A 12,459-nucleotide genomic window follows, 5' to 3' on the forward strand; every position below is an offset into this window, starting at 1 on the left:
GATTAGCCAATTACCTGCCTCTTAACACCCGTACTACCAGTAAAACAAGTGGGAATGATCAGCAATTACACTTCTCTGTTTCTCCCATTTAACTTCCATCTTTGCCCATTATGAAAAATTGCAGAACAAACTTGCTTTAAGTCTTCAACTTTATTGCCTACCTCTCACTTGTTTGTTCAGGTTCTGGACTGAGTAAATCAGGGCATTCTGGTACCTTTATATTGGTCTTGACTAATTGTTCTGTTCACTTTCTTGTTTCTTAATGGCTGGAGTTATACCATGCTGGGAATAAACAAACAACAAATAGTCTGGTAGCACTTTATAGACTAACAAAACATATAGATGGTAGCATGAGCTTTCGTGGGCACAGCTGGATCATCTGAAGAAGTGGGCTGTGCCTACAAAAGCTCATGCTACCATTCTACATGTTTTGTTAGTCTATAAAGTGCTACCAGACTATTTGTTGTTTTTGAAGTTTATCCTATACAGACTTGCGTAGCTACTCCCTGATGCTAGGAATAGATTCTGTTTATAATGTGAGTGAAGTAATACTACAATAGGTACAACTGCCAATCAATAATATTTTCCTTCAGTGCATAAGGTCAGCATTTACATAGAATCTAATCGGCATTGCTAACAATGACCCCAAACTCTGATGAATACCACTCTGTATCTGCTTCACCTAATTTTCCACTTTCCCTGACTGAATTAGCCTCATTAACACTGTTGTAAAACTCCTATCTTTTGTGTGTGCACTTACATATAGATACATCCCTGCCATCTGATTTTCATTTCATGCATATGGCAAAGTAAGTTGCAGCTCATAAAAGCTTATGTCCTGATAAATTTGTTAGTCTTTCAGATGTCACAAGACCCCTCGTTATTTTTACCTAACACAAAGTTTATGATGTCTAATAAACCTAAAGAAACAATAGGCTAATAGTATGGGTTATGCTTTTGTCAATTTTGCAGTTTGGTATGCAGTTTGCTTTTGGAGGAAGTAATACCTTTATTCATGCACATAAGCGGTAAAGTGTATTGGCCAAGGAAGTCGTTTGCAGCTAGCATGACCTGGTCTTTCAAAGTGAAGCGTATTAATGCCACTTCGGGAACGTGAACAGTAAAAGTAAAAGTTTCATTCCATCTAGGGCACATCGCTGGAGGGAAGGGGTGAAAAGAGAAAGAGAAAACAATTGTAAAACAAACAGCATCCTATACAAACACATCAGTTGATTGAAAAATAATGAGAACTGTATTCCTTGTAATTAATTTGAGAGCTATGCTTTCCAGCGGACTGGTGGCAGCAGCTCCTTTTGTGACTGATTCTGTGCCCACTGAACTCAATAACACAACTCCCACTGGTGGAAGCGCAGGACTTTTATGTGGATTCAGGAGTAATGACAGCCAAAAGGAAGTTCTCATTTTTTGCAGTATTCAGCCAGCAGAGATAGGTCCCTCTCTCCCAGCAGTGTAAGTAAGGCAGTGTGCCCTGGTATGCTGCTGTGGCTCCAGCAAAAAATGGCTGGGATGCTCTGCTGAGTCTGGTGTGCTCCACTGAGACTGGTGGGCAGGCAGCACAGCTTGCAGTGTGCTCTCTTGCTAGCAACTTGGTGTGTGCAGCCAGGTAAGGCAGGCAAGCTATAAGGGTCAACTGGGAACATGCTGTGGGCAAGGAGTGTGCACGGCCAGATGGAGTCCTGGTACATTCTGGTACAACCCTGTCCTGCTGCACCCTCAGTGGATGCCAGACAGCACTCATGCTGTCCATGGTATATGCTGTTCCCAGTGGCTCCTGGGAAGAAGCCAGGGGAAGGAAGCGGCAGGACAAAGGGTCTCTTGCCCTGCTGCCAATTTCCTTGCTGCAGTGCCCCCACGTAGCCAGCCCACAGCTCCCTTGTGGTAGCAGAGGGACCCATCCACCAGTCAGGTAAGGTAACCCAGCTCCCTGGTCCTCCACCTATTCTCTTCCCCCCACTCCCAGTCCCCTGCCTTGACTCCTGCACTTCCCCCTTCCCCAACACCCAGCCCCTTGTCATGACTCCTGCACACTCCCATACAGCAGCATCCTCCTTTGTGTCCCCTGAATTCAACCCCCCCACACACAAATTTCTTACGGGCACTGTCCTATCACAACCTTCCCTTTCCCTGAGCCCCTCCCCCAACCAAGGGGCACAGGTTGTGATAGGACAGCACCTGTAAGAAGTACTCTGATTTATCCAATGCACAAGACTGAGACGCTGTTTTTGAAGAGAACAAACAGGGATTATGATTTCCTGACACTGAGGATGTGGTCAAATAAAATGTGTTATAGCCCTAGTAATCTCAAGATTGTGCCAACGTTTCTTTTACTGCTTTGGGACTGAGGCAAATTGCATTGACTATTCAATTAGTTGATTAATCTAAAATTTAACATCCTTAAAATGGAGAGGCAAGATATCTGAAAAACTGAAGTGCTTGGGGAAATAAGGAGGAAACACTAATTCATATATGTCCTTTCTGAGTCTCTTGTGGATTCATTTTGGCTTCCCTATTTAATCCTTCGAGTTCTGCATCTGCATAAAAGCACATGCACACAAAGAGATAGGTCAAGGTGATAGCTGGTGTGACGTAATGGGGGGTACCTTGCTGGTTGTTATGCTGGGCAGTGGGTGACCTCCACAGGCTGCTGTCTGTAGCACGGCCCAGCAGGGCAGGGGATGAGTCATTATGCAAAGGGGGCTCCAAACCTGTCCGACCAGCTACCCCCCCAGGGATAGAAAAAAGGAAGGTGGAATGCCGCCCCTGACTGGGGGGCAGGGCTGGAAGAGAGTTTAGTTTCTGTCTGGGAGCATGGAGGAGCCAGCCTAGGGAAAGGGGCTGGAATGTAGGAGCCCAGTCTCCTCCATCTCAAGGGGGGCTGAGGCATCCTAGGCCTGCCCTGTAACCAGATTACATCTGTGCTGTATCCTGGAGAAGCAATAAACTCCCTCTATTCTACTGGCTGGTGGAGTCTGTTCGTGCCATTACGGGGGTGCAGGAGACAAGAAAACGCGCCGTCACAGCTGGTAAAGGGGTTTGCACTGATCTGTCCTAGTAGATAAACTGTCCCAAATAAATCAGGGTGATCCCACCACGATAACTTGAATTTGAGTTGATCTGTCACTACAGATGGCGATGGTGGATTTTTGGTTTTTCTTATCCTTCTACATAGGTTTGCTCATTTTGTCTTCTCAATTATGGGATGAAAGAGAAATAAACTAAGAGAGATGGAAGAAACAAACTAGAATGGCAGAAGCTGTCTTTGCCACCTCTGGTAAAGACGATCCCTTTATGTCTGGTCATATTAGCACAAAGGTGAGATTAGGGCCAAGGAACCAGCTCACGTTTTAGCTGTTATGTGTGTAAAACTACTTTAGGTTCTAAAACTGACACTCCATCATTGTTCATATAAGACACATGGTAACTTAAAAACTGTTTATAGAAAAAATAAAATCTTCAGATTTAATTTACTTGCTTCAGACTAATCTTGTTGGAACACAGATTACCATGCCAGGTTTGCTGTTAGTTTTGCTAATCAGTCTCTATACCTCGTGCCCACTTTTGCAGTTAGTGCACTCCAACTTTTTGCTGAGGAGTAAATTACTGGAGAAAGAGATTCTATATGATATTAAACTTTCCCGTATGTAACATTATTGAAATCATGTACAGACAGTAGAATATGTTATGCTTACCATTACGCTTTATGACACAAGTCTGTTGTTTTATTTGATCTTCTGGAACACCAAAAAGTTCTATCTGGACTAAGGGATCAGCTTTATTACCCTTGCTGTGTTGACTAGGTGGTAACTGATAACCACAAATAATCTGCATAAATGAAAATGATACATAAGATCTCATTTGGGCCTGAAAATATAATTTATTATAGCAATCTTAACATTGAACTGTATATTCCATAATTGCTCAGTGCAGTCTAGCATATAAAGTGGAAAATGCAGAAGAAATTTTTCAAAAGACCAACTGAAATGTAATGCTTCACACTTAATTCAATCTCTTGCTAGTTTGGTTTTCCATTTACTTATCTTAAAACCTGTGCAACCAAAGAATATTTTTTGAAAATAATGTGTTTCTCACTTTTGGTTTTCACCAAAATATGATCACATTAAGCAGATCTTAATCATTACCTACAGAAAGTTGTTGTTGCATTAATGAAGGCCTATGTGAATTCCCTCTTGTAGGTTTGCCAACTGCCCTGTCATCAAATTCAGGGACTACCACCAAAGATGTATCCATTGTGGCTGCACAAGCGTGACAAAAGCATTTGCCAGAGGGCACATATAGGGAAGAATAGCCCCTACCAATTCAGTTCTTTCACTTATGCAGTCGTGTGTTAGTAACCTTTCTGCCTGCTTTTAGCCCCCCTGAGTCCTCCTATTGTTAATTAGACTCAGATTTTAAAGCCAACAGGGACCATCATACTCACCACCTCTGACTTCCTGCTCATTGCTAGCCTCACCCACTCCTGTAATAGGCCCATAATTTTTGGCTGAATTACTGAAGTCCTCAAAGTATGATTTATAGATTTCAAGTTACTGTACATAGAATCCATCATTTATTCTTGCAGAGGAAGGCAAAAAAAAAAATATCCCAGGGCCTCTGCCACTGTCATTTGAGGGGAACTTCCTTCCAAATCACAAATATGACAATCAGACCTTGAGTGTGTGACTTCCCTTCCATACTAGTGCCCCAAAAAAGGATTGAATGAACCAGATGACCCCAGAAAAGCTCCATGTGAATATACAAGATAACTGATGAGTCAGCCAGTTACTGACAGCATGACCACCACCATGTGCTATGTAAAGTAAAGGTATTCTGTTGCCCATGTGGCTGGCAAGACCAGCCACTGAACAATAAATTAAAAGTGATTAAAGACAGACTTGCTTGATATAAGGAGGCACTTGTAGAAGATGAATCATAGAATAAAGCCGCCAAACCTATTGTAGAATGCTCTGATTTATTTAGTACTTAAACCTCACAGATTAGAACCCCCTGTGATCATCTCAGTGTGAACCACGGTCAAAAGAGACAGTGATGTGGTAGTAATTTATCTCAGTACAAATGTGGTGCCACTCAGAAAGGCTTTCAAATATGAATGGGAGAAATGTAATACATACAAAAATTCCATTCTACTTTATTCATCAATTTGCAAGAGCGTCCATCAGGCTGAACGATTCTCAAATCTTTTCCTTGCAGCTAGGTATTAGTCTAAAATGTGAGGTGAGTAGAACTGAAGTGACAAAGTGGCTTCAGGTTTGAGAAATCTATGTAAGCAGTAACACAAAGATCATCAGAAAGCATCACACATTTCATCATGGCAAACAGAAGGCATCTGGGCACACAAATCCTCTTGCATATCTACTGAGCCTCCACATCAGTGTATCTATAAAAGTTCCTACTGATAAATAAAAATTAAGACTACTGCTCCTGCATTTGCCAGTCTACCAGCTCACTGGCTTTAAAACTATTTGATGATGACGACCTTCTCCAATTTCCTTTGCCATTCACTTTCAAATAAACTTCTTTACTTGCCAATGACCTGCATTGAAATGTATTTTGACACTCAGCTCCATTCTAATATTCCCTCTAGCTGAACCATGCTCTTCTCACGGTTCCTTCCCCATCTCTAACCTTCCATGCCATTCCTTCTTGTCACAGCCTCTGTCACTTCCTTTCTGTAACCACTGACCAATCTGCTGTCTTCCATCCGGCTCCCTTCACTGTGCCCAGGAAATCTACCAGTTTGGTTCTCTTGTTGCCTGACAGCTTTCATTCCTATCTACTCACCATTATGGAACCACCAAACTCACAGCTGGTAAAACTGCCTCTAAGCTTCACCTGTCAGAGACTTCTGACCACTCTGTCTCTTAACTCTTTTCCTTTAGCGGCGCTTTTGGCTTACAGGCATGCACTACTCCAGGCAGGGACAGGCTAGAAGCCTACTCACAAAACAGTCTGAACATAAGCAAGGTGGTGCCCTCTCCTGTCCTGGGGCTTGGTAACTGAAACAGGATGCTCAGGTAGAGAGAAACGACTAGGCACCATGCCATCTCTTTCATGCAGTGGTGTGAAAGCTTCTGTGGGACCTCTGGGCAAGGTGTGGGGCTGGCTCTGTGCCCTGGAAGGGATGGGGCCAGAGGTAGCCACCCCTCAGTGCCACCCAAACCACAGCATTGGGACACCCGTAGCCCTCACAGCTGCATTGAAGGGGGCTCTGATGGCAATTTAAGAGGCCTGGGGCTCTAACCACCACTGCCTCATTAGCAGCAGCGGTGGCTGGGAGCTCCAGGCTCATTTGTCATTCTCCCTCTCCCCCCCCCCCAATCAGCGGGCCTGCTTTCACATAATATTACAGCCACCTATCCCTTATTTCAAGGACCCATCTCTTATTTCATTGATTTATCCCTTGATCTGACCAACTATCCTTTATTTTGATATGCTGAAATGTAGTAAACCTGATAATAGGGCCGCATGTCTGTCAAGGAGGTTGCAGAGGTCACAAATGCTGAGACGTCCATGACGTCTGCAGCAGACGACCCCAGGGTCACCTGAGCAATTGGTCCTGTGACCACCTGTTCAGGTGGCCCCTAGGAACAGTCACACAGGCAACTGCTGGCACAGCGCCACAGCCAGCTACTTGCGGGGGGCCTGCAGCCAGCCATACTAGCACTGCTGGAGTGGCCCTGGGGCCAGCCACACTGGCACTACTTGGGTGCTTTCTGGAACAAGCTGCCCAGGGCCACCCAAGCAGCAGCAGCGGTGCCTGAGCAGTGGTGCTAAAAACCACAGAAGCAGCCAGCAGCTGCTGGCAGTGGCCCCAGGAGCAGCAGCAGGTGGGTAGCCCTGGGGGTGGCTGGAGCATCCTCTGCTCAATGGATGGTTCCACTGGTCCATTGTCCCCTCCTGAACATTACCCTCTCCACCCCCAACTAAGCTTTAGCCAAAGGTATTTATAGTACAAAGCATGGCCAGGATTGCCAATTTTCTAGTCACACAAAATGGAACACTCCTGATCCACACCCCGAGCTGGCCTTTCCCCCTCCCTTTCCCAGTGCCCTGCCCCCACTCACTCCATTCCCCACTCCCTCTGCCCCAGCCTCACTTTCACTGGGCTGGGGACAGGGGCTTAGAGTGCGGGAGGGGATGTGGGCTCTGGAGTAGGGCTGTGGGTGAGGGGCATCAGGGCTGGGTATGGGTTTTGTGTTCAGGGGGCCTAAGGCTTCATCTGGGGGTGTGGGTTCTGGGGTGGGACCAGGGATGAGGGATTTGGGGTACAGGTTTGGAGTGTGGGTTAGGCCTGAGGCTGCAGGGGACTGGTAGCTCCCAGGAAGTGGCAGCCAGGGAGGTTCTTCATGCTGCCCTCATGTCCACAGGTGGTGCCCCTCCTCGGCTCTCATTGGTCATAGTTTCTGGCCAATGGAAGCTGGGGAGCTGGCACTCGGCGTGGGGGCAGCCTGAGGAGCCTCCCTAATCACCAACGTGCCACGGAAGCAGTGCAGAAACAGAATAGATATGGAGCCTGCCTTGGGACTTTTAATGGCCTGAACAGCAGTGCCAACCGGCACCACCAGGCTTCCTTTTTCAGCAGAAATTCTGCTCACTAGGACTCTGGGCAACACTAGTCATGGACAAGGGACAGACCATGAATTTTTATTTATTGCCCATGACCTGTCTAGGGCTTTTTACTAAAAAATACTCATAACTAAATCATAGCCTTAATAGTAAGTACTATTTTAAATACTAAATTGAAGCTTCTGATAAATCCACTGTAGACTTGAGGACAGTAGAAACGTATACTTGAGAGAAAAGTACCTGATAGACTATGGAAAACTGTGTTTCCTTAAAATGTCCCATAAAACAAAGCATTATGTTTTCTTTTTCATGTTGTCATCCCTTATTTCCATCCAACAAAGGTGATCCCCTTACTTTACAGCTCCCAGGCACTTACATTTCCTTGATGAGTCTATGTTCAGGAGCTCTGACCAAGGTCCCCGAGGTAAGGCCCATATGAATTTTATTAAGACTAGGATTGTCAATTGACCTGTGTTAACACCTGCGATTAATGCAGGACAGGATTAACACATTAATTTTTTTAATTAATTAAGGTGTTAATGCTGTGCTGCCCCTTTGAAGTGCCACACTGGCGCTTCAAAGGGGCAGTGCAAGCGGAGCCGGGGATCAGCTAGAGTGCCCAGCTGATCCCAGGCTCCTAAAGCGCAGCCCCTTGGAAATACCACTGTGGCACTTCCAAGTGGCAATGCTGCATGAAGCCCAGAGTGAGTTGGGGATTTCAGCTGATCCCGGGCTCCATGTAGCACTGCCCCGTTGAAATGCCACTGCGGCATTTCAAAGGGGAGGCATGCGCGATTAATCACAATTACATATTTTAATCACTTGCTAGCCCTAGTTAAAACTGTTCCTCCCCTCATGTACCATGATCAGCTGAACTGGGGTGAGAGGATCCATGTTGTGTTATTAATGGGACTCCAGGAAAACAGGGAATGTGGGAGGTAGACTAGAAGCTACTCAGCCACATGGCCGGAGCAAAGCACAAGGTTTAGTTTAAAAAAAAAAAAAAAATCTCAGATGGGTAGCTACGTTAGTCTATAACTTTAAAAATAGTGAGTGGAACTGTGGCGCCTAGAGACGAACCAAAATATACAGAATCATGAACTTTCATGGGCAAAACAATTCATCTGCTGAGGTTGAAAGCTCAGGATTGTATAGATTTTGGTAATCTGTGAAGGGCCACGGGACCACTCCTTTTTTAGGGTTTAGTAAAGTTCCACTTGTTCAATTTAACCTGCATCCAGCTTCATTCTTGGCTAATGAAACACGTGAGACATCTTTCTTCAGTTGTTTTACCTTCCCCTTATTTATGTCCTCTGCAAATAGCAATCTAGTTTCCCCCATTCACGAGCCTGGTAATTAATTAAATCTTTTTTATTGCATCTGATGAAGTGATTTTTAGCCATGAAAGTTTATGCCCAAATAAATCATCACAGGTCTACTTGTTCTTGTTTTATTGTGACTCTTGGCTCTGAATTTACTTTCTATAAGCACCTCTCCTATCCGTCTGTGCTACCTGCTTCCTCTCATTCTAACCTTATTAACTCTCATGTTCTGAAGCCTACATTCCATTAGTCACATAGTTATCATTGCTTCTTTGGATGTCCCACTACCAAGGGTGGACTTTCAAGTGAGCAGGGGGGCAGCAGCCATGTGCACCGGAATGCAGCTTGCTTTTTATCCCATTCCCTTGATGGTAAGGAAGCGAAGGAAAGTACTTGGATTCCGTGATTTACACCTCTGTCCCCCTCCTTTCACCAGCCAGGAGTGACAGGCATGCACAGAATCCAAGTACTTTCACCTCACTCCCCTATTGTCAGAGGAACAGGAAGAAAAGCAAGTCATGCCTCAGTACACACAGCTTCTGCCCTCCCAAAACTCTGCCCTTGACTGCTACCTGGCTGGCTCATTGTTAAACTCTGTTATCAACCTCAAATTCTGCTTGCCAGTGCTCTCTCTTCCATACACAATCACTTCATTTCTGTTACTAATAATCCTGTCTAACCCCTAGCCCATAACCTGGGTTTTGTCCTAATCTCTTACAACTCTATATAAATAATGAATAATATAATTAGAGTATAAGCATGAGAGCTTGAAATCATTAATTCACATCCATCATATAATCAGGGTGCTCACTACTAGACTAGTATGATGTGCTGAATAAGATACACATACACTGTATAATCATTCTACAATCCCTATTTAATTAATGCTTTATTCCCGCAATTTATTTCACTGACAGGAACGAAACAGCAATTATCCATTAATTCTATGCTCATTCAATAGCATTTAAGTAAGTAGTATACAGTAGAATCAGAGATAACATTTCATTGGAAACTAGTTTTTTAATGATTGAGAATTTGGAAGTTTCTATTTGGAGTTGAAAAGGAGAAATTGATTTTTTTAATAAGGGCTTTTAAACACTAAATCAGGATTTGTGTAAAAGTCAAGCACAGAGGCTACCATACAAATCTTTACAATTCTGTTTTTACCAAATTAATAGTATCATAGTATAGGATATGCCTAATATTTAATGAAGAGAAAACAAAAAATTGCCTTGTATAGTCCTTGATCCTGCTCCTGTGGCAACTATACAAGTTTTCCTTTACCAGATATAACACGGACAATCATATGTCTGAGTGAGCAAATTTGCTCATTTACTTCACCAGTTTTTAGCTCGGTATAAATTTATACATTGAAGGAAGATCAAGATGCTTTAATATAAATGTAGACAATGTTAACTACTCATTGTCTATTTGTGTGGGTTGGCAGTGGACCAATCCCATCAGGTTACTCAGGAGAAGCTGAATAGACTAGTAAAGGTGTCTACTATATCTCACTTCTAGGTTTAGGCCCACCACTTGGCTTCCCAGTGTGTGTCTTCAGTGGTGTTACTAGTTTGCCTTGCTCCTCTCAGTTCTTCAGGAGGTGCCAGGTAATCACTTCTTAACTCTACCATCGTCTTCAGAAGTGGTCTCTAATATAGGCCACTTTTACCCTATGCTGGCCATGGAAAACCATCTGGATTTTGGGGAGGGGGCAAAAAACACATTCATCATAGGTTATAAGGATTAGAGATGCACCATACTGTCAGGTACTTCTCAAATGAACTAACCATAGGTGCTGGAACTAAGGGTGCTATTGTACCCGTGGCTAGAAGTGGTTTCCATCAGCTACGGGATTTACAGTTTAGGTCAATGGCTCTCAGCATCTGCTCTATACAAATTGTTCCAGCACCTCTGAAGCTGACTGCAGAAAAAAACTTCATAATCTTTACTGTATAAAATTATGCTAAAATATTGTAAGTTTTTTCCTGCACTTAGCAAATAAGAAGAGGATTACCTGGTTCCTCTTGTTTGGTACAGGGAATCCTATTTTGAAAAGGACATAGTAGTGGACTGTCTTACACTCAATAACTACTTTCTCACACACACACACACACACCCACCCACCCCTACCTTCAGGAGTAGCCACTCTATGCCTGAAAGAATGTGAGGCAGTCCACTGCCCTCCCCCTCACATGCAAGGATTAGAACAAAACATAAAGTGATAGGAAGAGAATGGAAGAACTAATGTGGGGAAAGGGAGAAAGGCTATGAGGTTAATGAAAATAATAGTACCCACCCAAATTCCAGTTGAGTTCTGTGCAAAGTTATTTTTATATATCCTTACTGTGTAACAAGAGCACTGATTACTAAAGATGTACATAGTTTTCTACAAGTGCAGCTCATTCATCGTATAAGGTAAATAGATTATCTACCTCAGTGTGAGCCATATTTATATTATTAGACACCATTCTGTACACGTTTTGTTTCCTCAAACATTTTACATTTTCAAGGGAAAGGTGTTTCTTTAAGCAAAGTGATGTGAAATGACACTAGGTGACCATACAAACAACACTGAATATAATATGTTGGCACCATGGTATCAAGGAATTGAATATTTCTAGGTTAAACAACAAGATTAAAGGACAATGAGCTTTTGAAGAAAAAAGGTACCAGCAATAAATACATGAGAGGTTCTTAGTATACTGCAGTTAATTAAATGGGAGCTATTTCCATAATTTATAAATGAGATTTTCAATAAACCAGACTTACCCTTATTGAAAGAGTTAACGGAGGACAATCTGTTACATTATTTGGATTGAATGTTGTATTAGGATCTCTCAGGAACTCTGGTTTTAGAATATAGCCACAGCCACCATTGTCCAAAAATCTCCCAGCATGCAGTTCCATTTGTAGTCCCGGTGTCTGGAAATTTAAGGCCACTACAAGAAAAAATAATATTTTGAAAACTGCAGGCAACACATCTGAATTAATCAAACTTCAGTTGCATGTTTAAATAGATATTTAAAATGAAATAGATTGACACATGCCAGATGCCATTGTCTTCACATATGGGACACTGCCATCTTTTCAGTTTGGTACCAGGCACTAAGGGTGTGTCTACATTGTAGGGCTTAATTCAAAATAAGCAATGTAAATTGAGCTACGTCAATTGCATATCTTATTTCGAAATAGGGAGGGTCTACACAGCACTTGTTTTGAAATAGAGCACTCTTCCTCTGACTTCCCTTACTCCTTGTACAACGAGGGTTTCACAGGAGTTGGAGTAAGAAGTCCTCCAGTTTTGACAGTATTTTGACACTATTTCAAAATAACTGCCTAGTATGTAGATGCAGACTAAGTTATTTTGAAATAGTGCTAGGTATTTTGAAATAGTGTTGCAGTGTAGATGTGCCCTTAGGGATTATCCATGTATCATGGGTGCCAGTGTGAGAGCTTTAGAGAGTTACCCTCCATTCTTCTTTATTGCACTACATTCTGTACTTTCCATACAAATGCAATCCTAGGGAAA

General features: G+C 43.2%; 1 protein-coding gene across 1 annotated transcript in view; it reads right to left on the reverse strand.

The window, feature by feature from the left end:
* PLCZ1 (phospholipase C zeta 1) overlaps window positions 1-12,459 on the reverse strand; it is a 117,524-nt gene that overhangs the window by 3,934 nt on the left and 101,131 nt on the right. Inside the window, exons 10-12 of the mRNA XM_075897749.1 lie at window positions 11,700-11,869; window positions 3,711-3,843; window positions 1,008-1,157 (exon numbers count right to left, since the gene is read on the reverse strand). Of these exons, the coding sequence (XP_075753864.1) occupies window positions 1,008-1,157; window positions 3,711-3,843; window positions 11,700-11,869 (453 nt within the window). The remainder of the gene's footprint in view (window positions 1-1,007; window positions 1,158-3,710; window positions 3,844-11,699; window positions 11,870-12,459) is intronic.

This window comes from Pelodiscus sinensis, chromosome 1 (genome assembly GCF_049634645.1).
Source record: "Pelodiscus sinensis isolate JC-2024 chromosome 1, ASM4963464v1, whole genome shotgun sequence".
Taxonomy (NCBI): Eukaryota; Metazoa; Chordata; order Testudines; family Trionychidae; genus Pelodiscus; species Pelodiscus sinensis.